At 36.8% G+C, this 27,702-nt stretch overlaps 1 protein-coding gene and 1 pseudogene across 6 annotated transcripts in view; both read left to right on the top strand.

Annotated features, from left to right (window-relative positions):
- Positions 1 to 12,907, top strand: part of LOC115421033 (protein piccolo-like) — a 40,238-nt pseudogene extending 27,331 nt beyond the window's left edge.
- A 3,609-nt stretch (positions 12,908 to 16,516) lies between these two features.
- The window catches only part of LOC115420620 (voltage-dependent calcium channel subunit alpha-2/delta-1), a 69,497-nt gene continuing 58,311 nt past the window's right edge, over positions 16,517 to 27,702 (top strand). For 3 of the 6 annotated variants that reach the window (XM_030135999.1, XM_030135998.1, XM_030135996.1), the window contains exons 1-3: positions 16,520 to 16,787; positions 21,769 to 21,850; positions 22,707 to 22,823. In XM_030135999.1, coding sequence (XP_029991859.1) covers positions 16,699 to 16,787; positions 21,769 to 21,850; positions 22,707 to 22,823 — 288 coding nt within the window. In that variant the 5' untranslated portion in view covers positions 16,520 to 16,698. Of the gene's footprint in view, positions 16,788 to 21,768; positions 21,851 to 22,706; positions 22,824 to 27,702 lie in introns of all 6 variants that reach the window. The other 3 variants (XM_030135997.1, XM_030135995.1, XR_003935574.1) reach the window with 2 other exon arrangements.

Raw genomic sequence — 27,702 nt, 5'->3', positions numbered from 1 at the left:
CTCAACAGTAGGGGGATGTTGTGCATCAGAACACACTTATGACTACCAAAACCACCAACAAATCAACACTATGTATAAAGAGACTGTGTCACTAACTGAAAATAGTATAAATTATTTACACACATCTGTATTATGGTATCATTTTTTTCCTTCAACAAAGACTCATGGACAGTTATTTTAAGTCAGTCAAACTAACACTGTGTCTTATGCCGTGTTTCCACTACGTGGCACCGGCTCAACTCGACTCAACTCAGCCCGGCCTTTTTGTGTTTCTATTACGTACTAGAACCTAGAATCTGGTACCCGGTACTATTTTTTCAGTACTTGCTCAGCCGAGGTTCCAGAACGGGTGAAGAGATACTAAAATATGATGTGTAAACACTGCAGACCACTGACTGTTCAATTCTCTGCGTCATTGCGTCATCAATGTGTGACCTGCCCTTTAAAAAAAAATATATATATATGTAATGAATTTGGAAGTTTATATTAAATATACCGGTAGGCTAATCCACATGATGGCAGCCTGCAAAACAACACCACGGTCGGTCGAGGAGGTTCAGACATTTCTGTCCTTGGTGGCCGATGAAAAGATTCAGTGTGAGCTTGATGGGGAAAAACGCAACAGACAGAAGTTACATGCAGCGTAGTAGTAGTATCCTGTAAGGGAATTCAGTCTCCAGGAATAGTACCTGGTACCTGGGTCAAGTCAAGTCGAGCCGGTACCACGTAGTGGAAACACAACTTCATAATGTTCCCATGCTCTATCAGTCAATAGTTTATATTATAGCTGTTAGTCTAGCTTTTTTATTTGACAGAAAACAACCACAATAAATCACCTCTGTTTTCTGTATGGTTTGTCTTGGCAATAGCTAAACTAAAGATATGTTTGGAATCATCCAAAGAAGGTCAGAACTGTCACAGTTTAGTCTGAGCCATGGATCAATAAATTAACAAAGATAATAACATCACGTATTAATTTTATACCTTCATAGGCTTCATAATAAAACTCACTCTGTAAACTCTGTAGAAGAAATGCTGCAGTATCAGCATTTTAGAGTCACTTTCCCTGACTCTAAAAGTTGTTTCTTAGTGGTTCTCATCCCATCTGGTCACTTACTGATCTTGGTGACTTTCTCACCATGGGAGACCAGTGGAGTGACTCACTACTTCCTTTAGTGATGACATAAATCTTCTGGCCCATCAATATAAATATATTCAGTTCATATCTTTACAACCCGATACATTAGCGCCTTTGGCATAACTTCAGAGCTTTTTATCTAAACACACTATTGATAAGTAAATTTCTTTAAATGATTTTAAAGTAAATACTACATATAGCTCCTTTGATTATTTCCATAGATTTAAGTCTGTGAATGTCTGAGAATGTATGTGTCATCATCATGTTTACATTGTGAGGCTGGAACAATGAAATCCCCAGATATTACTTTGGAGTCAGAGCTTAACTGTGTCTTAAAAACCTTTTAACCTCTACCAGGTCACAGGGGGGCCCTTTTTTAGGCTTAGGGTTACATTTGAGCTATGTTCTAGCTGAAGTTTAGATTGTGTTTCAGTCACATGTTAAATACTGACATTAGAAGATGTTGCCTGACCTTTGCAAAGGGTTATGGTTCCAAGAAAAGAGTAGATGTTAAAAGATTGAAAAAACATTCCAAAATCCTGAGAAAGTACGAACAGTGGACAGTTATGTATAAGACTGTATCCACCTTCAGTCTTAACAAAAACACTCCACATATTCTCTGAGCTAATCGTATTCTTCAGACTGTCTGAGCGTTACTCAACAGCGGCAAGGACCTAGAACCATTCATTAAATCTATGACTCACATTACATTAATTCATTTCGATGTGTGAGTTCAACTTTGTGAGAATTTTTTTTTTAGCGAGGGATTTTCTCGTATCTTTCAAATGATCCAAGGTTACACTGAAATATCCCTCGATGCAAGAACAAACTGTCATCTCAGCTCATTTGTTCCCTACCCGACATGCTGTTATGTGATGCTTAGTCAAATCTATGTGTGACTGACAATATCACTGTCAGTGAATGATAGCTGGGGGTGTGAAGTGTTTCAGTGTATCTATTGGATGTGCATGCATGTGTGGTAAAAGCTGTGTTGGTGAAGAGGTTCTGTGTTTATAGCTGTGCCCAAATAGTTTTCTGTGAGAACGAAAGCACCACATAGTCAGACATAGAAGGTTACAGACTGTTAGACAGTATAGGAAAACAGGTAGCAAGATTAGACAGACAGACAGAAAGACAGACAGACAATGGACACATAGATAGATAGATAGATAGATAGATAGATAGATAGATAGATAGATAGATAGATAGATAGATAGATAGATAGATAGATAGATAGATAGATAGATAGATAGATAGATAGATAGATAGATAGATAGATAGATAGATAGATAGATAGATAGATAACCCTCTGTTACTTCCCACAGGACCAGGCCACAGACTCAGTGATGTCTCAGGCTCAGTGGTGCTGTCAGCTCCTAGTCTTGTTGGAGACACCTATGGAGGCGTAGATGGAGAAGATGGTCCAGGCACTGGAGTCGACAGTGCCATTTTTCAAGTACCTCGCATGTAAGTGTTTGAAAAGCATTTTAATGTTGGTGAAACTGCATCGGCATTCACTGTTTGGTGATATAACAGGTTTATTTAAAAAAAAAAAAAAAAAACGTCCTCATATTTTTGTGTGTATGTATTTTGTTTCCACAGTGGTAAAACTATCCCAAATGGCACAGACAAAAACCAACTAGGGACTCCGGAAAATGAAGGCAAGTTCCAGAAATATCCCTAGAGGTTGTGAGAGAAAAACACATGATGTCTGACATTTGTGTCTGTTGGTATTTGGTTGTAAGTTGACATCTACTGGCCACTTTTTAGGATTACACTGTTGTTTTTATTTTTTATTTTTTTACTTATGTACTGATACTCCTTATTTGTCACCTCTAAACTGTGTTTTCACAATGACTATTCAGGTGTTAAAACCAGTATGTATTTAAGTGTTTAGTATCAATTAACATTATTTAGACTGCCATAATGATGTTACGCATGGCTGGGGATGGTAGATGTTACACTAACCTACTCTCTGTCATAACTATATCTGCTCTTCATGTAGCTCAGGTGTCGTGATGCACCCCTACCATCTCTAGTTTCAGTTTGTAACAAAGAGCCAAGGTCATCTTAGGCTGTAGCCTGTCAGCTGTTACTCAGATATGGGTCAAGAGGTAATTTCCATGGTGCCTGTCAATTTAACACATTCGAAACCCTTAAAGGTAATTATCAGTAGAGATATATAACAGTCAGGGCAACCTGTGTGAAACTGCAGCACTGAGCCCTGACCTGTTTTTTTCCCTCCTGTTTGGGACAGTGATGCATACTTGTTAAATAATTTAACCCATAAAGACACAGTGCTACTTTTAGGGCAGGTTCCAAATTATTTTTATCTACAGTCGCGGAAAAAATTATTAGACCACCTCTTGTTTTCTTCAGTTTCTTGTTCATTTTAATGCCAGGTACAACTAAAGGTACATTTGTTTGGACAAACATAATGAAAACAACAAAAATAGCTCATAAGAGTTTAATTTCAGAGCTGTACCTAGCCATTTTCCATGTTTTCTTGATAATAACCAAAATCACTGCAGATCTTACATCAATAGCTATGGCATTGTACTGCCAAAAACAGTGCTTTCAGGCATGCCATGTTTTCTTTTCTTTGTTTTAGTCACATGATACACACAGAAGTTAGGACTTGATTGCATAACCATTGTTTTTGATTACTTTTGATTGTCAAATATTTTTTTCAGCGACTGTATATTTAACCTTTCTTAAGTGATTAATCAGCTTTTATTATTATATTAACTGCTGTAGTTTGCATTTTCCAGTGAAAATCAGATATATTCCTGTTTTTAATGTACTGATCATGTAGAAAGCTCAGATTAAATTTGAGGGTTAATGTATCAGAAACAGGGAAAAACTGGAAAAAAAAGTTACTTTTTCAGCAAATATTTCATTAACCCTGTAAAGCCTGAACCAATAAATCATTAACAGAAAATTCCAGTTCTTTGAAACTGGCGCCTTTATTGGAACAACCCCCCCTAAAAAAGTTTCAAAAATCAATTTCCATGTATGAATTTTAATTTTGTATCATATTTTGACACATCAGGTCTCAATGCTCAAACATTATTATTTTTGAACAAACAAAAACATAAAATAACACAAACATTTCAAACAAATAGGTAATTCCTTTTCAAAATTGGAAAAGTTGTGCCTCCTTCCTCATTAATGACAATCTTGTAGTGTCATTGGAAAGGCCTCTGGTGAACGAATTCCTCTCCCCTGGTGGATAATCTGTGTATTGCTTGTATATAATTGTATACATCAGGTTTTTCAAGATAAAAAATATCACTCTGATCATGTAGAGGGCTTCAAAACTCATGTATCAAATATGATATGTTTGGCGTTATAGGGTTAACTGAACACAAACCAAGTCGTCATCCACTGTCATTGATCCAACTCCATGGGTTTTACTGGTGAATCAATGTTGTAAAAAATGACAGTGTTTCTACTTTCACTACGGAGCCGTCTAAATGGGTCATATCTGATGACAATGAAAAGATGACAAACTGCATTTACACCAGTTATTTTATGTATTTATAGGATTAGTGGATCAACAGGTATTAAACATTTTTGATCACAAGATGATTTTGTTCGATGGTCAATGTTTTGGTCTTTATGGGTTAAATTACCGCGATGACCCATGCGGACCCATGGGTTCTAGATGTGCTAGTTTTTATGCTGTTGTGTATTTGTGCATGCTGTACCACAATTGTCTGGAAGTCACCACCAAAGTGTTCTGGGTATAGCAACATGATTGTAAGGCTATTGTATTCCAAAATTACCAATATCTCCCAAAATATTGGTCCTATCAACCTGCGGTTTTCACTACTGTCTTCCTTGACCAAAAATATATACGTGTGCCAAACTGCAGAAGTCAGCTCTTCCTGGATTTTGTGTGATTCCTGAGACACACACACACATGCGGGCACGCACACACAGGCCACTTGGCTTTTATAATGTAGATAAATTTTAGTGTCCAGAGGCTATTACTGTGCTACTCTAGAAATCTTCGCTTAAAACAGTAGGAAATGAACTCCTTATTGTAAAAACCTATCATATATACATCTCTCTTTTCCTCTTTTTGTTTTAAGGTGGTAAAACACAGGTAATGGGGGAGATCAAAGTAGCTCTGAAGAAGGAGGTGAAGACAGAAGGAGATCAACTGATCTTGGAGATCCTGCAATGCAGAAACATCACATACAAGTTCAAAAGCCCAGACCACCTGCCAGGTCTGGGACTCGTGTGTGACTGTATTTAAGCATGACTGCCTCCCTCTGTGGCTGCTTTACTTTTCATTTTCTGCCAGCGTCATAATTAATCATGAAATTTCCGCTTTTCCTTCAGACCTGTATGTGAAGTTGTATGTGGTGAATGTAGCCACTCAGAAGAGAATCATCAAGAAGAAAACCAGAGTGTGTCGGCATGACAGAGAGCCTTCTTTTAATGAAACCTTCAGATTTCCCCTCAATCCAACGGGACACTCAATACAGGTACAGCAGAAGATCAGATGGAAAAAAGGTCATATATATATATATATATATATATATATATATATATATATATATATATGTTGTTGTGTTTTTTTGAGAAAGTAAACCACATTTGTTGCATATTTTGACAAAAAAAATCACTTACCAAATCACCAAAATGTTTAACAATTTAGGACATAGCTATAAAATCAAAACTCAGTCACTTTAGATATCCAGATTTTTGCTCCCGAAATCCCCAAAGATATTCCATCTAATTAAATTAATGAGTAAGGTCTACAATAAGAAATAACACATTTTGTCCCAATACACTATGGCTGCAAATACAGTCAAGTCCATAAGTATGTAGATAGTGACACACATTTTGCTTCTTTGCCTCTGTACACCAAGGTTATTATCGTTAATGAAAACTAACAAAATGACAAAAGCTAGAACTGAAAAAAACATTTTTGTTAACTGAAATAAATAAAAACAATAATTAAAAGAAAAAACTATATCTAACTTTAACTGTATTGTGTGATTACAAAACTAACTAAAACATAAAAATTATGGATAAAATTTCCTTCGTTTTTGTCTTTGTCAATGTCGGATTGATATGAAATCAATTTATTTAGCTCGAGCAATTTTAGCTGGCACTTCACGGTTTGTCATTTAGAGTTGTCAGGAAGGTAAAAGATATGAAAAAACTAAAACTAATACTAAAACTAAGCATTTAGAAAAAAAAAAAAAAAAAAAGAAAACTACTAAAAACTAGCAAACCTGATCTAAAAACAAATTAAAACTAACTGAATTAGAGAAAAAAAAGTCAAAACTAAATAAAACTAAACTATAATGAAAAATCCAAAACTATTATAACCTTGCTGTACACAACCACTGTTTCAAAGGGGGTTTTACAGTCATGCACATATATGAGAACATAAGCATAAGAGTTTTCTGATGTCCTACTGTAGATCAGTGATAAACAGAGCAAATACAATATCAACAACAGGTAATAAATAAAAATCAGCAGGTAAAAATACAATATATACAGCACTAAGCATAATCTAAGCACCTAACATTAACTAAACATAGTATAAGGTGCTTATAAAATACAGACTACTGAGCAGAACAGTCATGTACCAGGTATGTGCAAGAAGGCTCAGTAGTGATGAAGCTAGGATTTAAGTGTAGACTCTAAGCTTTAATTCAAGGGCTTTAACAAAATATTACATTAACCATTTAGAAAATGCAGCCCTTTTAAAAAAAGTCCCTGCATTTTCAGTGGCTCAAAAGTAATTGAACAGAACAAGATCACTATAAATATGAGGACTTTTTTTTTTTTTATATATATATACTTTTTGATGAACATGTTTTATAGTGGAGGTGTCCAATCCTGGTCCTTGAGGGCCAATATCCTGCATGTTTTAGATATATCCCTCTTCCAACACACCTGATTCAAATGATAAGTCTATCATCAAGCTCTGCAGAAGCCTGATAACGACCGTCAGGTGTGCTGGAAGAGGGAAACATCTAAAACATGCAGGATATCGGCCCTCAAGGACCAGGATTGGACACCCCTGCTTTATAGTCAATGGCTGCTTTAAGTCTGGAACCCATGGACATCACCAAACGCTCAATTTCTGCCCTGAAAATGCTTTGTCAGGCCTTTACTACAGCTGCTGTTTGTATATGGGTCTTTCTGCCTTCAGTTTAGTCTTGAGTAACTGAAAATCATGCTCTACTGCAGTGTTTTTCAACCTTGGAGTCACCTGGAATTCAAATCACCTGAAATTTCTAGTAATTGATAAAAATTAATTAATTAATTTTAAAAAATAAAATAAAATAATAATAATAATAATAATGATAACTAGAAGCACTCAGAGAGCGCAGACCTCTGCCAAGGCAGATCAGTGCCCTGGATTTGGATGAAAATTTCAGGAAATGTTGATACTGGCACAAGGAACAAATGACTAAATTTTGGTGATCGGGAGTGGGTGGGTGGGGACCCACGGGGGCCCACTGATCTGCCTTGGCAGAGGTCTGCGCTGTCTTTTATAGAAAAGCACTCAGAGAGCACAGACCTCTGCCAAGGCAGATCAGTGGGCCCCCGTGGGTCCCCCCACCTACCCCCACCCCAATCACCATCAAAATTTAATCATTTGTTCCTTGTGCCAGTATCAACATTTCCTGAAATTTTCATCCAAATCTGTCCCTAACTTTTTGAGTTATCTTGCACACAAGCAGACAGACTAACCAATGCTGACAAAAACATAACCTCCTTGGCGGAGGTAATAAATATTTGGTGAGTTGAGAGAAACAATCACAATACATAAAAGACATGACAAACTCTGAAGCTGAAACTGAAGCACTGTGGTACTGTTTATCTATCAAATGTTCATTGTGGTCAGTTTCAGATGCTGCAGCTCTTTCATAATTCGTAATTTGAGTTATTGTTTTTCAGTATAAATTTGCAGCCTTGTAAATACAAGCTGGACTGACTGTACATATCCTGACCAAGGAAAATACAGGGGTTGGACAAAATAATGGAAACACCTTCACCTCAAGATGATAATGCCCCAATCCATACAGCTAGAATTGTTAAAGAATGGCATGAGGAACATTCTAATGAAGTTGAGCATCTCGTATGGCCGGCACAGTCCCCAGACCTCAACATTATTGAGCATTTATGGTCAGTTTTCGAGATTCAAGTAAGACGTCAATTTCCACCGCCATCATCTCCAAAAGAGTTGGAGGGTATTCTAACTGAAGAATGGCTTAAAATTCCTTTGGAAACAATTCACAAGTTGTATGAATCAATACCTCGGAGAACTGAGGCTGTAATTGCCGCAAAAGGCGGACCTACACCATATTAAATTATATTTTGTTGATTTTTTAAGGTGTTTCCATTATTTTGTCCAACCCCTGTAAATTCTCACTTTGTGCAGTAATCTCAACATGGCTTTTCTGCCTCTGTCCATAATAATATACATTATATCGACTAAATGCTATCTAAAATTAACATTTATTTGCAACATAGTATAGCAAACTATTATTTAACTATTGATCAAAAAGAAATTAATTTTAGCAAAAAAAAAAAAAAAAAGTCTCCATTTTGAATGTCTGGTGTCGCCAGAAATTTGTGATGTTAAAATGGGGTCACAAGCCAAAAAGGTTGGGAACCACTGCTCTACTGGGTCAAGATCAGGGGAATGACTTGGCTGCTGCAGATCAAGCCATATCCATTACCTTCAAAAGCTCAGAGGCAAAATTACAATATATGTGTTGCCGTTCAAATGCTTATGGACTTTCACTAAATACATCCAATACAACTCCATACATGCCTTTTTTGACTGTTGATAAGTGATCGGAGCATTTTAAGTTGTTACAGTATATACAGGGTGGGGAAGCATAATTTACAATATTTTGAGGCAGGGATTGAAAGACAGTGTATGACCAATTAGTTTATTGAAAGTCATGAGAATTTATTTGCCACAAGAAAATTTACATAATAGAAAATGTTTTTATTCTATGTGTCCTCCTTCTTTCTCAATAACTGCCTTCACACGCTTCCTGAAACTTGCGCAAGTGTTCCTCAAATATTCGGGTGACAACTTCTCCCACTCTTCTTTAATAGTATCTTCCAGACTTTCTCGTAATAGTTGTGCTCATAGTCATTCTCTTCTTTACATTATAAACAGTCTTTATGGACACTCCAACTATTTTTGAAATCTCCTTTGGTGTGACGAGTGCATTCAGCAAATCACACACTCTTTGACGTTTGCTTTCCTGATTACTCATATGGGCAAAAGTTTCTGAAAAGGTATGGATAATAGTGTTAGGTATGATTATGACATCAATATATGTTTGGTTTCAACACAATTGACGTAGTGCCTGCTGAGAAAAAACAACTAAATGTTCATTGTAAATTTTGCTTCCCCACCCTGTATAAACTGGAAACACACAAATTCTAACGATCAAGGAAAATCAATAACAAACCTGTGTATCTCTGATGTATTTCCAGCTTTTCTTAGTGTCCAATGGAGGAAAGTTCATGAAGAAGACCCTGATAGGAGAAGCCTACATCTGGCTGGACAAGGTGGACATGAGGAAGAGAGTGGTCAGCTGGCACAAACTCCTGGTCAGCTCCACACAGACCATTCCCTGAGCATCAGCCAAGACAGATGCACAAAAGATCACATAAAAGGTGAAGTTAGAGTGCACGAGGTTGGAGGTGAAAAAAATAAAGGGGAGAGAAAATTCTGCCAACGAGAAGTCGAAATAAATAAACACATCGAGTTAACTTCCTCAACTTATTCTGTAAGTTATAAGAGAGAAGGAATTATGTTGTAATACCATAACAACTGTATCAGTCCGACACTGCCAGCACACACGTCCACGTCCTCCAAAATGTAGTCTCTGCTGGCTGTGGATTTTGCATGTATGCAACAATGCAAAAACCACAGAAGGCAGACAGAAACAGACCCAGGAACAATATGGCTTTGATAGCAGTGATGTCTCACTCAGCAGAGTTCCAATTTCATGATCCACATGAGACGCTGTTGTTTTGGCACAGTGCAACTGGGCTAACTTATCTGTCCTCAGAAGGAGATGTGAAACACTTTCATCACTGGATGATCAGTTGAATTAGCATTGTAATTCCTTCATAAAAGAGTCATTGTTGTGATGCCTAAATGATGGTTGTGATGTGTGAACATTAGTGGTCTTGAAATATTGATGATGTAGGAATGCATCATTTTTATTTTATTAGAGTCTTTTAGTTTTATGTAAAAGAAAAAAGAAAAAAAATCCTATTTAGAACAGAGTCAATCGGTTGACTTTTGCTATGGGATTAAGATCAAATGTACAGCACTTCAGATTGTAGATATAACAAATGCAGATTAGAGAGCATATCAGAGAATTCACTGTACAGCGTGACATTTATATAATAATATACAAAGATATCAGATGCAGACTATATCTAAATACAATATACAGTATAAGAGTTGTCCTCTTGTCACCAGACTATATATAATAAAATATAGATGATATCTTTTACTTTCAGGCTGGGGGTGGCGCACTGACAATCCACTAGGCTACTCATGTCTATGGTGTAGGCAGACTTAATAGCTGTTAAGTGAATGTGGACCTATGTGAGCTCAAGAAAAATTGTGAAAAATAGCTCTTGGGTCCTTCGACCACACCGATACACCATCTCAGATATATTCTACAGGGCTGTATTACATCTGTGTCGGAGAGGTTGGAATTACAGTTCAGCCCAAAACACATTATGTGTTGAATGTTACAACCAATGGCGGAGGATAAAGTTTATCACATCTGTATAATGCGTATGACATTTTCCTTTACGGTCGTTGTAGTTGCTCAGAGTATGTTAGTACTTCTTCCTGTGTGGCCCATCATGTAATCAGACCATTGAAATGGACATGTTACCCACACAAGTCGTGTCAAAACCATATCTGTCACTTGCACAGTATCACAGTTCTGCTTCCTGTGTATTAGTAAAGCCCCCCGGTCCAAGTTTATTCTCAAAAATAATTTCAAAGTGAAGTAAAAAAATGACCTTACCATTCAATTGTCAAGAATCCTCTGTGTGTCTGGCTGTGCTGTGAAACCCACAATGCTGTTTTGTGTCAGTGACTCCTGTTGCAACACAGTGAACCAGCCTCTTTCACTGCCTTTGACCAAAAACGCTCACTCAGGCCCCTGGGGTTTAGTCATATAACGCTGAAAAGTACACATGGGGCCAAGTCTCAAAGCTACCGTGGAGCAAGTGACCCATGTATTTATCATGTAATGTTTTGCCACCATATCTGAGAAAAAAAATCATATGATCTTCAAAAAAATTGTGTGTATTAAGGCATATCACAGGGCTGATGCAATTCTTTAAAGAAGTAAATATAACAGAGGAAACAATAAAACACATGAAACAATGATGTCATTGAAATCTTATAGCAAAGGAAAACAAAAATAGAATATAATAATGAAGGGAATGTGGTTGACTTTATGGAAGTTATTTTGCCGTGCCAACTTTAACTTTTTTATTTTATTTATTTATTTATTTTTTATCCCAGACCATTGGTTCTTTTGAGGTAATTCTATGCAACATTAGATGTGTTTGAATGCATTTGTTTATTTGGAATTAATTGTTATGTCTGTGAACATGGTCTACAAATGTGTCTTATAGAAAAAAAAAACACTTTAATTTCTACATCTTTTAAAGAAAAAAAAATAGATATGATTTTTTTTAACTGATTTTAGTAAATGTTGGTGTTAACAGCTGTTAACATCCACATGGAGCTTGTGCACTTTATTAATAGAGTTTATTTTCTTGTCTCATTTTAACTGTCATGAAATGCAAGATAATGTGTTTTGTGTTTTCTGCACTGAAATGAACGGAATCATGGTATATGTGTTGGCAGAAAATATTGTAGTGTGCATTTTGTATTTATGTGGCAAAAGAAAACCATGCAGACACGATGGGGTTCCTAAACACAAATGCACAATCTGGGAAGACATCACCCTGCTCAGTGTACTGAACAGTCTGTGTACAAAGTACAGTAAATAAGACATATTCCTTCAATACTGTGTCATGACTGTTTAACCCCTCGTGTTTCATTAGACTTCCCTCAAGCTAAATACTGTTTGTTCAGATCAGCTGTTGCCTGTAATTGTGAAATCATCCATTTGTTGTTGTTTTGAGGGGTGTGAATGTGACTCAAGTCCTTTAACATGTGTACATAAAGTGTTTATTTTCTACAAAGATTGAATGTTTATATTGTCCAAAGTTTGAGCATGTGAGTGTTGAAATAAACAAAAAAATCACAAGACTTGTAACTGTACAGCAATGCGTGTCTCTAGTTGTATAAGGGGAGTTGACTGTGTAATCAAAACATGTGCTGTCAACCAATGACTATCTGTGCAACCACGTCCCGTAAACGGCTGAAACAACTTAAAGGGAAAAAAAAATCAATTCAACTTCAATAGTTGTCTGAGACTTTATGTTTTGGATGTTGCATGTTTTGTTGATGGTTTGTCAGTATATTTTGCCTACAGATTATGTTTAAAAAGAGAAAGAATATGTATAGATTTATCTGTATGCTGACTGTAAAGAAATATGCTTGTACAATTGTCTTGTTTTTCACTCAGTGTAAAAACAAAGAATCTAATGTTATGGTTTTGTGGTTGTACACAGGATGTGTTGAGATATTATGCAAATTGTGCTGTAAAAATTCAGCTGTTTCCCCTGAGTCTAAAGAATAAATATTAAGAAGAGACTATATTCAAGTTGCAGAGCTGATCCTGTTGTTTTTTCATGAAAAAGTGTTTTTATTTTAGTGTTCCAGCAAATGGATGACATAGATTTCAAAGACGACAAGCTTTGTAGGAGTTAGACATTTTAATCTAAAATATATATTTATATATATATAAAAAAGTATCAAAGGGAATTGTAGCTATTACCATTCTTCATGTTACCTCCAGATGGAGCAAAAGTAGGGAATTATGAAACTGTGGCTTTAATGTGAAAGAGATTAAAGTAGAAAAACAAACAATCACAACACTTTAAGTACTTTTAATCAACATTTCTTGATGTTTATCATGTAATTTACTTAGTTTTGATCATGCCAAAGGGTGAGTTTTATCCTTTGTCAATAGCAATAGTACAATGTATGGTATTACATGACAATTATCAGGTGAAACTAATTATAATAAACAATTGTTTGACATTACACCACTTAAAGCAAGTCAGACTTGTTGCTGTCTGTGGTGTCCATATTGATATTGATGTTGTTTTAAATATTTATCCTCTATTCTCACTAATCACAAAAACAAACCAAAAAAAATCCACATATACTGCCAATTCTCACACTCTATGCATTAGCCATTACATTTTCTGTAAGAATGGACTGTAAATATGTTTTATGCACAGACATCATGTACATGTTTGAACTGAGCTTCACTGAGGTGTAATGTACAAGCCTGGCCACTAAGAGGCAGTGTGACTTAGGTTAACATTAAGAGTGACTGTTGGAGAGAATAAAAAGAGACTTCAGTTGCAACAGCATTTAAATCCAAGTAGTCAAAGGACTGAATTTATATATATATATATATATATATATATATATATATATATATATATATATATATATATATATATATATATATATATATATGTATGTATGTATGTATGCATGTACGTATATATGTGTGTTTGTATGTATTTCTTGAATGATCCTTTTTATAGACATTGTTTTCAACCTTATAGAAAAAGAATTAAAAAAAAATAGATGGCTGAGAAAACAATTTTTGTGAGTTAATGTGATAGAATGAATGTAATATGAATATTTTGGGCAACTGAATACCTATTTAAAATGACTATTGCTGTATGTTTGATACCATCCACCTAACTGGACAGAGTTACAAAAGACACTGACTTGAATTCTCAGTGTAACACAGTGTGTAGTTCAGTTTTAATATTCTGAATACACTCCCTCTTGGTCTTGTTATCTGCTTGTGTAGAACTGTCAACTGTCATAGATTTGCTGATGATGTCATAAATATATCTGAACCACTGTGATCTATTCAAGACTCTCCTCCTCCTTATTACATAGATTATGTAGGAGGATAAATAGACTCATGAGAAATTAATGTTATAGCTGAATTTCATCAAATCTTTGGACAGCTTTTGATACATGGGCTAATTATTTTTATAATGTCTTAAACCAATTAAAAATGTAAAGATCTCCCACTTCATTATCAAAATGTCCTGCATTGAATAACAGAAAACAGGGGAGTCTTAATTCTTAACGTCAGCTCATAAGGAACTCTATTTTTGGATATAATTGCTCCCCATAAGGAAACTGCTCCCCATCCCTACAGGGGACTTGAGACTCAGAGACTACAGGTGATGCTGGGTTGGAGGTCAGGCTTTGAAATGTTGTGAATAACAGCAAGCATTGAGATAGGCAGCATGTGAGCAGAGCACTGCTGTCTGACATACGTTGACATACTCAAAAGGGTATGTTTTATTTACCTTGAAATAAAAGGAATATGTAACATGCAACACTAGGCTTCACTGTGCTTGTACTTTTCACCATCATGCCTCCACAGGGATCCACTCATGTGATTTTAATCCAGAACCTCCAGATGGCAGTATCCTCTATTGAATAACCCCAGTTTTTTTTTTTGTTTGTTTGTTTTTTTTTTACAACCAATAGTTAACCAGGATTATTTAGATAATTACCAAAGACATCTACAGGTGGTTTCAAGTGTTAGTGTGATACATAAAAGCATGCTTGCAGCCTGTGTTTGACTAAACATGCAAGAATTAGAATGCAGTCTAATAAGTTTTATACAAAAACCATAATTTACTGTATTTCCCCTCTCTCTCTCTCTCTCTCTCTCTCTCTCTCTCTCTCTCTCTCTCTCTCTCTCTCTCTCTCTCCTTCTTTTTTTAATCTGGTGTACTGATAATTAATGGCTACTAATGTCTTCCCCCAAACTTGTGAGAAAATGTGTTGTTAAAGTGTAGCAGTGGAGGCATTAGTCTCTCATCTCTTCCTTTTTAGGAGTGTGTAATGTTCCAAATTAATAAAAATGTATTAGGAAATGTCTGCAGAGGAGTCCTCCACCTCTATCCTCTCCCTCACACTGCTATTATGTTTGTTTAGTCCACGCCACCCCTCCAGTTCTCACCATTCACTTAGTTCTCTCAGTCCCATCACTGGGTGCATCTGTTCCTTCGCTGTGGCAAATGAGTGTGAGAAAGGTGTAGCGAGACCGAATGTGGAGAAAGGGATGTGACAGGAAGTGAGAGGATGAGAACACAGAAGAAACAAGAGGGGAAGAGCAACAGTGCAGTACAGTGAGTGCAGGGGAGAGATGGGGATGAGGGAGACAAAGAGAGAAAAGGGGGAAAGGGAGGGGGGAAGGGTGAGAGGACACGAGAGATGGTGTGTGGTTGCCAAGCAACGATTGATAACCAAATCCCCAAGCATCCTGCTTGTGCTGCCCTGCCCTCCCTCCAGGCCTGAGTTACACACACAGACACACACCCGGGTTTGTGATCTTGCTTGTTATTGAATTATTCAATGAAATGGTTGATGCTTTTTTTTATTTTAAATGATAAAAGAACAATGTTTTCTATTCTATATTATACTTCTATATTATGATGCATGGCAGATGCTGTGGATTCAGTCTTATAAAACAGATATGATTGATGGCACTGAGATTTATTGGACTGAACTGTTCTGTGTTTTGCTCATAAGATTTTATACCATGTGTGAATTCGATAGATCTGTCACTCTGGCAGCGATTCCAGTGTGGGACAGTTTTTCTGTTTGCTGCCACTCACGCTATACCAGAATGACAGTAACTGGCTAAGAGTGTGCCATCAAAGCAAATAAATTTCCCCATATCCCTCCAGGCTATACGTATTGAAAGGTTGTGGGGGATTTTAAAGAGCCAAACCTGCATCTGTATTCAGTGTGAGTCCACTTGGATGTGTGGTCAGACCCTCCTTTTAGCAGGTGTTTCTTTATAGGGAGGTAAAAAACTATTTGTTACTGCCAATATGGAATGCAGCACACATCAAGAGGATGAAAACAATGGAGAGATGCTGGAATGTAGTGGTTTTAAATCATCTCTGATTTTTTATTTGTTTTACAGTTTCTTCTTATTTGAATGATATAATTTATTTTGTATAATCCTTGCAGCCTGAAAGGATAAGTCACTAAAGAGCAGCCCTTTGATAAGATAAGACGAACATATGTGTGTTTTCCTGTGAAAGAAGGGGGGCATGTGAGCGATGGAGTGAGAGATAAATAGAGGAGAGAGAGACACACAGAGACACAGAGCGAGAGAGAGAGAGAGAGATCTCCAGTTCCAGTACCTGTTAGAGCCCTGGATGGTCTCGGCTGATCAGATTAGAGGTGTCAGGGCTCGTTAATCTGGGAGGCAGTGACAGTCTGCCACTCACGCCGGTTCTGCTCACCGCTCCCATTCAGCGGCGGCGCAGGGGCAGAGGAGCGCATTTGGCGTTGACGCGTCTCGGGGAATTTCCCCCCTTTTACAATGGATACCTGCAGGGTACGAGCCTGGGTGTTTCTGGTCCTCTTATGGCAGGACGGACCTCTGGCATCGCAGTTTCCGACACAGCTTATGTAAGTATACCCCTCCTTGTAATCCTATTTCGACCAGTCAATGTTCTCTTTTTTTTTTTTTTCCTCCCAAGTGATCGCCGTTTTGAGACAAGTGTTTCATCTAATGGGAACTCAAATGTGTGGAGGCTTGACGTGCGCTCCAGGTTGTGAGAGTGGGGTGGGCTGCTCGGTTCATTCATGCATCGGTGGTCATCTTGAGGAAAACACGTTTGATGACTAATAATAATCCAGCTTTCATCTGGATGCTGGCCGCCAGGTGGTGGTTGATGTTGGGTACTATGATCAGCTGCTGGCCGCCGGTGGATGACTACACTGACCACGACGTGTCGTGACACTTCCACTGTGAAGTAGTTGAGGAGTTAGGTGGCTTTAAACCAGTTCAAGTAAAATGACAAAAGTTGGTCGTTTTCTCTGGTTCTTGAGAGTTTAAACCGAACCGTACTTGTCTTGTGTGCAGCACCTCCTCTTGTAAAATAAATAAATAAATAAATAAATAAATAAATAAAAATAATAAAAAAAATGATGCTGTGCCTTAAAAAATCCCCCTACTAATGTGAATGATGCTTAAATCCTCCTGAAATTCAATTACAACTGATCTCTTCATTAACTTTTCCCTCACAATAATCAATAATATTTCACTTTCTTTGTAACAGACATAAGTTTGTTATTGTTTTAAGAGATAGATGATGCAGGGTTGGTTCAAGCTGGATGCAAAACCCTCACATTTTGCATCACTGAACTTAACTGGCTTGTCCATTTGGATGTTCTGTAGACTGCACAGCAAGAGCAGAGCACAGTGGGATTTTTTGGTGCATTACTGTTGGTGTTTGCATGCTTCACTCTGCTTTTGTTGTCTGGACAAGACTGATTCTGTCTTTGCCTCTGTAATGATGTGTAATTAGACTGTAGTTTAACACAGACGCCCACTGAGATACACACTTTGGGCCAAACTCATTACTATCTTTTGTTCCAGCTGATTCTACCACAACATCTGTCTCAGTCTCGCTTTCTTTCTTGTATTGTCTTTCTGCCTCTCTTTCTGTTTTGTGCTCATTTGCTCTTCCTGTGTCTGAAAGAACAATGTAGGGCAGTGTCTGACCCAGTTGCCATTTGTATGTACACGTGTGTGCATATATGTGTGTGTGTGTGTGTGTGTGTATCTGTTTAATTATCCACTGCTGTACCAGAGGCTGCTCTAATCAAAGCCCAGCAACCAGAGCAGAAACATTTCGCTACCTCAGCTCCACAACAATGACTTTATTACTCTTTGGGCATTTCTGAATCACCGTGTTATTTCATCCACAATTAGTCTCAACTAATATTTTGTTTGTGATAACTGTGATAACAGATCATACAATAGTAACCATTAGCACACTTTACCTAGTTTGCATTTGTAAGGGGCTGTACACAAACATTAACATAGTACTGACTGCAGGAGTGGATTGAGTTTCATGAAGATGAATCATGAAAGGACTGATACCAGGCTTCACCTAATGGCATTTTTACAAAGCTTTGCCATTAAACAAGGTCACTTCCTAAAAGGATGGTTGGAAGGATGAGCAATTAATAACAGATTTCCCACACTAATGCACTAGTACATCTGGTCATATAATACATTTAAGACAAGAGGATTTCACTCTGGAATTCATATAAAGCAACAGACTTAGAGCTTAGTAGGACAGTAGAATAACTTTCTATTCTATGCTCCTTTACTATATGTTATGAGTCATGAAAGTGTTGCACAGCCAAGACTTCTTTTTATGGAGTTTGCAGTCCCTTGTATTTTTTTTTTTTTCCAAAATCACACCAGAAGATACACATATGAGGGATTTAATATCATCCACAGATTTGGCCGAAGCACCGAGACACTTTTTTGAGACTCTGACTAATGCTCCAAGTAGAATTAAGAAAAATTGCAAAGAAAAGGGTTCATAATCTGTGCTCTCACTCAATCAGTCTTGGACACACAATTTGGTTTAAGCAGCAGTTTATATTTACTAAATGACACATATAATTTACAGTTAGATCATAAAAAATGCAGGATACTAATTTTGATCACTTACTTTGCAAAGAAATGCATACTTTTATTTTGGAAGAATGATTCCCCTCCACCATTTAAGATTTTCTATGATCGGCTGTCTTCTTTTTTACCTTTAGAAAAACTGACCTTGGATAAATATAATCGTGGCCATCTCTTTTATGCTACACTATACATCACTATGCTTATGCTTATGTTGCTACCCCTATTATTATTATTATTATTATTATTATTATTATTATTATTATTATTATTATTATTATTATTATTACTTACCTTTTTTTTCACTTTTTTTTGTTATTTTATTCATTTATATTTACTTTTGAGTGTGTTTATCTGGTTTATTCCTTTAGGGGTGGGAGTGTGTGAATAGTGCACAAAGGAGAATTACAAAATGTAAGATCCAGTATCACTAAGTTTGTATTGTATCTGGATGATTTTCGTTTGTGAAATAAAAAGATATTAAAAAAAAAAAAAGAAAAAGGGTACATGTCTCTCGTATTGTCCCCGCTAAATAAACCAAGCACACATACTGCACTGCAGGCGAGGGCGGCTCATCCATTTGTCAGCATTTGGGGGGTTTTGTTTTAAAGATTTAGGCTGGTAGCAGTAGATTTCACAGAGGCTAAACTCCAGAGAGAAGGCCCTCTGCTTTGCTGAATGTCAAGCACACACACACACACAATGCCCTCACACAAACATAAACACTAACTCACAATTGACTTGTCAATGCCTCAGGCTTTGAAAGTTTAGGGGCCCAAGGTCCACTAAAATATCTTACAACCCATTTGTTGTTGATATTAGACTTGGGGACAATGAATGGCAGGAGAGAAAAGAGGAGAGGATCAGAAAAGAGAATTTAGAAGGAGAGAAGAAGATGCGATTGATGATCGTACAATGGATATAAATACAGTGCAATATAGTACACTACAGCATACCACACAACACTTAGAACAAAATGATGTGCCTCTCATAATATAATTCAATGACTTTCTTTTTTAATCAAACTAAAAAAAGCCTCCTTTAAGAGCTGACATTATAAAACATTTTAATCAGTTACCACAGCTATGGTAAAAGAAATGTATCAATGGACTAATCTGTTAGGAAATCCAAATTAGATGTTAGAAACGTATTTTAGATCACTTAACATCATTGCATCTATATCATCTGTGTGACTCCATGGAGGGAATGTGCTCCCTATTTAGATAAAACTCATTTTATGATAAATGAAAACACAATGAATCTTAATTTCAGTTGATTTTACACTGATTAAAGCCAGATATGCTTATAATATTACATTTCTTTGAGTATATCTCCCTAAATCTTATAATGAAACTTCAAATGGTGGATTGTAAAAATTCTCATGGTTAACAAAGTGGTCACGCTCACCAGCACCATTCACTTTATCTAAAATGAAGTGAATGACTGCATTTGGTGACTCCCAGTAGTAAAAAAAAAACCAAAAAAAACACACACACACAGAGTTCTGGGCATATAGCTGGACACTGATGTTAGTTTTCCTTCACACTGTCATAAAGGTTGGCCAAGCCTCAGTGTGCTCTGTTGTCCACACTTCCTTTACCATCTGGCTTTGGGAATTAATGGATCGGGGATGAATTATGAGTGACCCTGCTCTAATATCTCCACCTACTCTCTCTTTTCTTAAACAGTTTCACACAGTGCTATCCCCTCTGGTATTCCCTCTTCTGCAAAGTGCCTCATATATCTCCAGAAGCATACCTGCTCTGAATTCTCCCTATCCACTGTGGATTCTGTATCCCTGATGTATCTTTCCCATTTCTTTTCAGCCTTCTTGATCTTTTTGTACCATTCTCTTTAAGCTAACCACTTCCCTTAGCTGTACTGGAAGGCATAGGCAGAGCAGATGTTTTGCAAATATACACTGACTTGCTTAACAATTAGTACACTGCTGCAGTCCCATTTTTTTTTCATTATTTTTGGGGGTATGTCTGTTCTTGTATTTTATTTTATTTTATTTTTTCAGTGTGTGTATATGTGAGCACCATATTACTGTGTTACCAGCAGGGATCTGTATTCAGTATGAATGCATGGCAATGAGAGCATCTGTATCTCATGCCAATATTTTATCATTCTCATGCAATATTAATGCCGCTTTCTCAGTGTGCAAGTGTGCTGTTGTTTGTTTGTTTGTTTGTGTACATAGATATTCATGTTTGGGTCAATTAATGCATCCAGTTCACATTCGGATTTTCCTATCGTACAAGGTGCTCGTCTAAATGAGTCAGATTATTCTCACAGGTCTCAGTGTGACTGATTGGATTCTGTTGGTGGTCTTCACCCGCTCTCTTCTCATCCATCCTTATCCATGGTCACTGCGATCAGAAGACACAGTGACAGCCTTTGTCAGTACATTATATTATCATTCTTGCTGTGAGTGCTTTGACAAGATGATTGGAGGTGGATGAGAGAGGTAGGTGTAATCCATTATGTGTCACCGGCAGGTTGGACTTGTTGTCCCCGGAGCTCTTTGATATAACAAAAAGGCACTCTGGTCATAGCCACCTCCCACCTCCTACCTCCCACCTCCCACCTCTCACCTGTCCACTCTTGTAATTGTTAATAGCCACAACACCATCTGACTCGTGTGTGATTGGTTGACTTCACGTTTGAACTCTTTGAAAGTAATCATACCGGTTGACACTCACTGAAGTGTGTTTTATCACAGATGGCGTTGTATTTGTTCGCAGTGATTCCATTTTGATTGGTTGACATTATGCTTGACCTATCAGAGTGATTCTCTTCGACCTTGTTTGTTTCCATGCTTTGTGACTGTGCATCCCTCGTTGATGTTAAGATACCTTGATTGACAGTGTAATTGCGCTGTGAAATGGTTGTGATGCCTCCTTTAAACTGGTACATCCAAGTTAAAAGATTGGTTGCTTTTGTTGCTTTTCCCCTCAGGATTAAAGAATGGGTTGATCAGATGCAAAAGGAGCTTGTCACCCTTGCAGACACAGCAACAGCTGGGAAAAGCCTCACTCAGGTATAAAGACCTAAAACTGACATTCACATACATACATACATACATAAATTTAAATAAATAAATAAATAAATAAATTAATAAATAAATAAATTAATAAATTAATAATAATAATAATAATAATAATAATAATAATAATAATAATAATAATAATAATAATAATAATAATAATATAACATAATATAAGTCAAATTTAACAGAGGTATGAAACCCCATCTCATTAACCCATAAAGACCCGAACATCCACCATCTACTGATATAAACTGTTTAATCCCTGTTGATCCACCAATCTATGTAAAAAAATTGGTGTAAAATACTGTTATTCATCTTTTCATGGTCATCACATATGACCCATTCAGAGGTTCTGTAGTTACCGTGGAAACAACATCATCTTCTACAACATGGATTCACCAGTAAAACCCATGGAGTTGGATCAACAACAGTGGATGAAGACCCTTTATGTTTAGGTTTATGTTCAGTTAATGATATATTTTGCTGAAAAAGTCACCTTTTCTTCAGTTTTCTCTATTATCGATATGATATTCCTCAACTTTACTCTGAGCTTTTATGAACATCTACATGATTAGTAAATTAAATGTTGGAAAATACCTGATTTTCACTGAAAAAAAAACAAAACAAAACACTGAAGATATAATAGATGGTGATAAACCACTTAAGGATGGTTAAATATAGAGAAAATTTCATTTTGGAACTGCCACAAATGTCACACTGGGTCCTTATGGGTTAAATTACAACTCTTCTATTTGTTACCCATATATAACAGACTAAATTCATCTGGACATCCCATGTTATATTTCATGTTACTTTATACACTATGGACTACTCCCTGTCTGTCTAGATTTTTCGGAGAAACCGGCAGTTATACACTGTGGAACAAAATGATGCAGAGGAGTTGGTGGCCAGAGCTGCTCTCAACATTGAACAGCTGCTGCGGAAGAGGTCTGCTGCCTTGGAGGTAAGGCTCACGTCACTCTGAGGAACAAACTGTCACACTGTGTAAGTTTTTAAACTGTACGAGACAGGGTCTTTATTAAGAATGACAATGACAGAGAACAGTTTTCCATTTGCTTCCTGCTTTAGACCTTTTTAGAACTGGAGTATCCATATACTGTTTATCAAGTGTGACATGTGTGGAAAGTTACTTTAGATTCACTTTTTGGCTTAGCTGAGTGTAAAAACTTTGAGAAAAACAAAATGAGAAAAAGAGTTGATGTTGTTTTTCTACAAACACACTGACATAAGTGAAATGCATTTTGGGTATATATTTTTAAAAATAGTTTATTCAGCAGTCATAGTTTTAAAAATGTCAACATCTAAAATGATAATGTAAGTGAAAGCCATTAAAGGTGGAAGACACAGACTGAAGGAAAGTTATGGCAAACTGAGTGCATTTCAGTTTACATATTGTAGGATATACCATCAACTGGATTTTGCACCAATAACTAGTCACATGGCAAAAAACCCATAATTACTTTTAAGCACAATGTAATTCAAGTCTGATAGCAAACAAGAATTTTACTCTCCCCTGACTTTGGGAAATGTACCCAGTGATGCAGACTTTTAATCCAGGTTTTTCAGGCAGATGAAGTTAAGCATGTAATCGACTATGGTAGCTGAAGAAAATGTTTTTACCTCTGATTTTGGCTCCTGCAGCTGTAAATGTTAAAAACTAAATGTTGAAAGTACAACACTTCCAATAGATTTGTTTTGATAGAAAAACTTTAATGGTTGAAACAATATATTGAAATCTTTTCAAAGTATTAAGATAATTTTATTCATTTTTCAATATGTTTTTCCTTTTTTTTTCTCTTTTGTCTTTTGGATTATGCTAAATAATCTGATAATTCATTAGAAACATTACCTCATAATGTTAAAAACATTAAAAACAAACAAAAACACAGGCCATGTTGCTTGTAATGGATTTACCCCTAAATAATTAATAGGTTCATCAGTGCAGTATTTTTTGCGTAATCCTGCACCCCAACAAACAAACCATGAGATGCAGGCAATTACATTATCTCCTTGGCTGAGGTTATTAATAGTGTAAATAATAATTTCAATTTAAAATGTATGTATTCACCAAAGATTGCATGCAAAATGAAGCAATTTGCCACAGTTACACTCTCATCTGGTTTTTGTTACTGTAAATTTGTTTGCATGCTAGGATTACACAAAAAATACTGCACAGATTTTTAGGGGATTCATAGGGATTGTTCCACTTTTTTCTAACATTGCAACACAGGATGCATTGTATGATTGAATTAGAGAACTGAGGGGCCTTGGAGGAGGTATGCACTCTCTGAGTTCCCTTCTGGTTCTTTTTTAATGGCGAATGTGGTTTCGTGTAGTGCCAACTTTAATTATTTTGTACTTTAGACGTGCTCTTCAGGCCAAAATAATTGCACTTATCCTTTAACTGGTGAATGTCACATTCAAATGATTTGAATAATCTTCTGGCAATAAGATCCCTGGTCCTCCTCCATAACAGAAGGCTTCCCGTACGAGAGGGAATAGTATGAATTTTATGAAATCAGTCAGCAACCTTCAGCATTTTCATCACTTTCCGACTGCTGCAAAGCTACTCTACAGCAACATAAAGATGTGAAGAAAAGCTATCCCTCTGACTATGAGGCAGTTTTACTGTCAGTTATCATCAAAGTGGTCATTTTGCCAGCACTAATAATTTAGCATTTGGGTCGTATGTATAAAGTAGATCTGTATAATTTTGTGACATTATGGATGATGGATGCTTTGTATGTGCATAAACACCAGTGGTGAAGCTCGTACTGTAAACAAAAGAGCAGAAAGTGGAGGCTTAGATGTTTTGTTTTTTTTTCCACAGGACTGAATGTGATAATGAGAGCTTTAACCCCAGGGGGGTTCTCTCTTTCTCCTCCCTATTATATTCATTCTTTTCTCAGAAGTGGGTCAGAGATCCACATCCTTATCAAGAATTTGAAATGTTTTTATTAATTCACAGGGTCTTCACAGCACCCTTAACTCTGCCTTTATAAGGCATCATCATTGTTGTCTTATTCGTAATGGAGAAGGACTATTTATGGACGTTCATAAACACATCCTCTGCCAAGTGTCTGTCTTGTGTATGTTAAGTAAACACCCTTGTGTTATCATTTTTCCGAACACTGGTGCCATAAGATGTGTAAGCACTGAGGGGAATTCTGGCTCCAGTGCATTATCCAAGTGATAGAACAGGGATAGTTTTGTGGGAGGGAGACATTAACGTGTAACTTTTTTCTCTGTTAAAGGTATATAGCAGTAGGTGGATTTAGATCTGACAGCTAGATGCTGACGGTCCATCAAACCCCTGGGTATTGATCACTGCTCACTCTTTAATGTACCTTTGTATCTTATCCTCTCCTTCACGTAACCTCAAGGCACGCTGGTATTGGATTCTCTGTCCTAAGATGTATGGATGAGGACATAAATTGATGTATGAATGATTGGAAAGACAGGCAAATGCACAGACATGATGGATGCGTGGACTGATGGTCTGAGCAGATGACGGTGACTGAAAACGATGGTACTGTGAGAACAGATGACAGAGGACATAACACTTCAAATTTAGATTCCAAGCCATTTCTATCTTGAGTGTTAGTTTTAAGTTTCTTTCTGAAAGTACCTAAAGTGCATACTGTAGCCATGAAAAAAACACCAGTAAACTCCAAACAGGAACCCCTATACATAGCTGTCCCAGTAGATTTTGTTGTAGAGTTGATTTATGCTGACGAGTCTTCTAAGTTAAATGAAGGGATTTGGCTCTAAAGTTTATTTGATGGGAAAAGGAAAGGGGATCACATTTGGGAGTTCCTTTGATATAAGGTTGGATGTGACTCTTAGTGGAGATAGCCCAAGGCACTTCAGCCACTTTCACAGAGTTGTCAACTGTTCAAACTTTCATCCTTGCTTTGCCTTTCTGTCTTTTTCTTGTCCTCTCTGTCTGTGATGTCAAACTCTGCATGATGGATGACCTTTGAAAGGCTGCAGTTTACTTAGCCACAGGTGTGTGATATAAGTGTGTGTCTATGTGTGTGTCTACTCATGCTTCCATAAATAAGTGTGAGGCAGAGTGTAACATGCATTATTAATGAGGAGCTGGCTGCACACTGTTAGAAGGGATTGCTTTATCAAAGGTTTTACAATGTATACTGGGGATCATCTCAACAGGAAACACACACATTTGTGTGCAAGGACACTGCTAACACACTCACACCAAGCAGAAAATGGAGACGGCGTATATTGGCTGAGGCACCTTAATCATTTCTCTGTAACTGGTTGAAGTACCATTCTTGACCAAATTGGTATCAAATGTCTATTACTTGCAGTTAACAAAGGGTAATGCAATTTTATACTAAAAAAAACAATGCAAAGTGTATCTCCCAAAAATGGTAGATTTAATGAAATTTGAATCAACTGCTTGTAGGTTTGGTGTGTAGTATTTAGCGGCTTCTAGTGGCTATGACGCAGATAGCAACAACTGAACACCACCAGCTCACCTGCCCCTAAAGTGGCCACAAAAATGCAGAAGTTCCTCATTAGAGCCAGTGTTTATTTTGGGGGGATAATAATATGAGGATAATAATTTTAATCCACACTCAAACATACAAGAAAAAATAATGAGACCATCAAAAGTCATCAAAAACAATGGTTATACAATCAAGTACTAACTCCTGTATGTGTCATGGGACTAAAATAGACAGACAAGAAAACATGGAATGCCTAAAAGCACTGTTTTTGTCAGAACAATGCCATAGATATGATGTAAGAACTGAAGTGATTTCGGTTCTTATCAAGAAAACATGGAAAATGTCTAGACATCAACTCTGAAATTAAACTCTTATGAGCTGTTTTTGTTGTTATCATTATATTTGTCCAAATAAATGTACCTTCAGTTGTACCAGGCATTAAAATGAACAAGAAATTGAAGAAAACAAGGGGTGGTCTAATAATTTTTTCCGTGACTGTAGGTGGCAGTAATGGACCTTTACCTTCTCTAGATATAAGTGGCTCATTCTCAGGTAATGACAACACAATGGTTCTTATTTTCAGGTAATTACACACAAATGAAAACATAATTATAAATGTTACGTCTATTTTTTCTCAATTAGATCTGTCTAAATCTTAAACAGAAACTTTAAAGACTGAGAACGAAAAAGATTGCACAAAAAACAGTTGTTGAAAGTAATAGTCTGCATAGTGAAAGTGTGTGAAATGCCTGAGGCATGATCCAGTTCTTTTATTGCATTTCTTCCTCCCCTATCACCAACCTGTTCTCTATTGCTGTTGTCTGTGTACACTGTAATTAAACGCTTAATTATTGATGTCTCTGAATTGTTAGGTCAAAATGCAAACTGATAAAACACTGAAGACAGACACGCCAGTTATTGTCCAGTGTCCACCTCTGCCATGTGTCTGGTGCAGCTGTTTAGTTTTGTTTGAACAATCTGTATGATATGAGTGTGCGTGTGTGTGTATATATTTACATTAGTATATGTGTCTGTGCCATTTCCTCTGTTGCCCTGAAGAAAAGGGCTTTATCCAGTGAATAATGAGTCACCCTATCACAATATTTAGAGTTACACCTCAACCAGAAGCACTAGAACTCTACAGGACACAGGTGGCCTAATACTCAGGGCGGGTTTTTGCAATATTGACACCATGGTAATCAGCATACAAATAAAGATTTGTAATGAATATATTTAATTATTTAGGATATACACATCTGTATTTACTGTCACCAATACTGCCAGATCTATCTATCTATCTATCTATCTATCTATCTATCTATCTATCTATCTATCTATCTATCTATCTAT

This window comes from Sphaeramia orbicularis, chromosome 6 (genome assembly GCF_902148855.1).
Source record: "Sphaeramia orbicularis chromosome 6, fSphaOr1.1, whole genome shotgun sequence".
NCBI classification, from domain to species: domain Eukaryota; kingdom Metazoa; phylum Chordata; class Actinopteri; order Kurtiformes; family Apogonidae; genus Sphaeramia; species Sphaeramia orbicularis.
The sequence above is the reverse complement of the archived record's forward strand: the minus strand, read 5'-3'. Positions and strand labels throughout refer to the sequence as shown.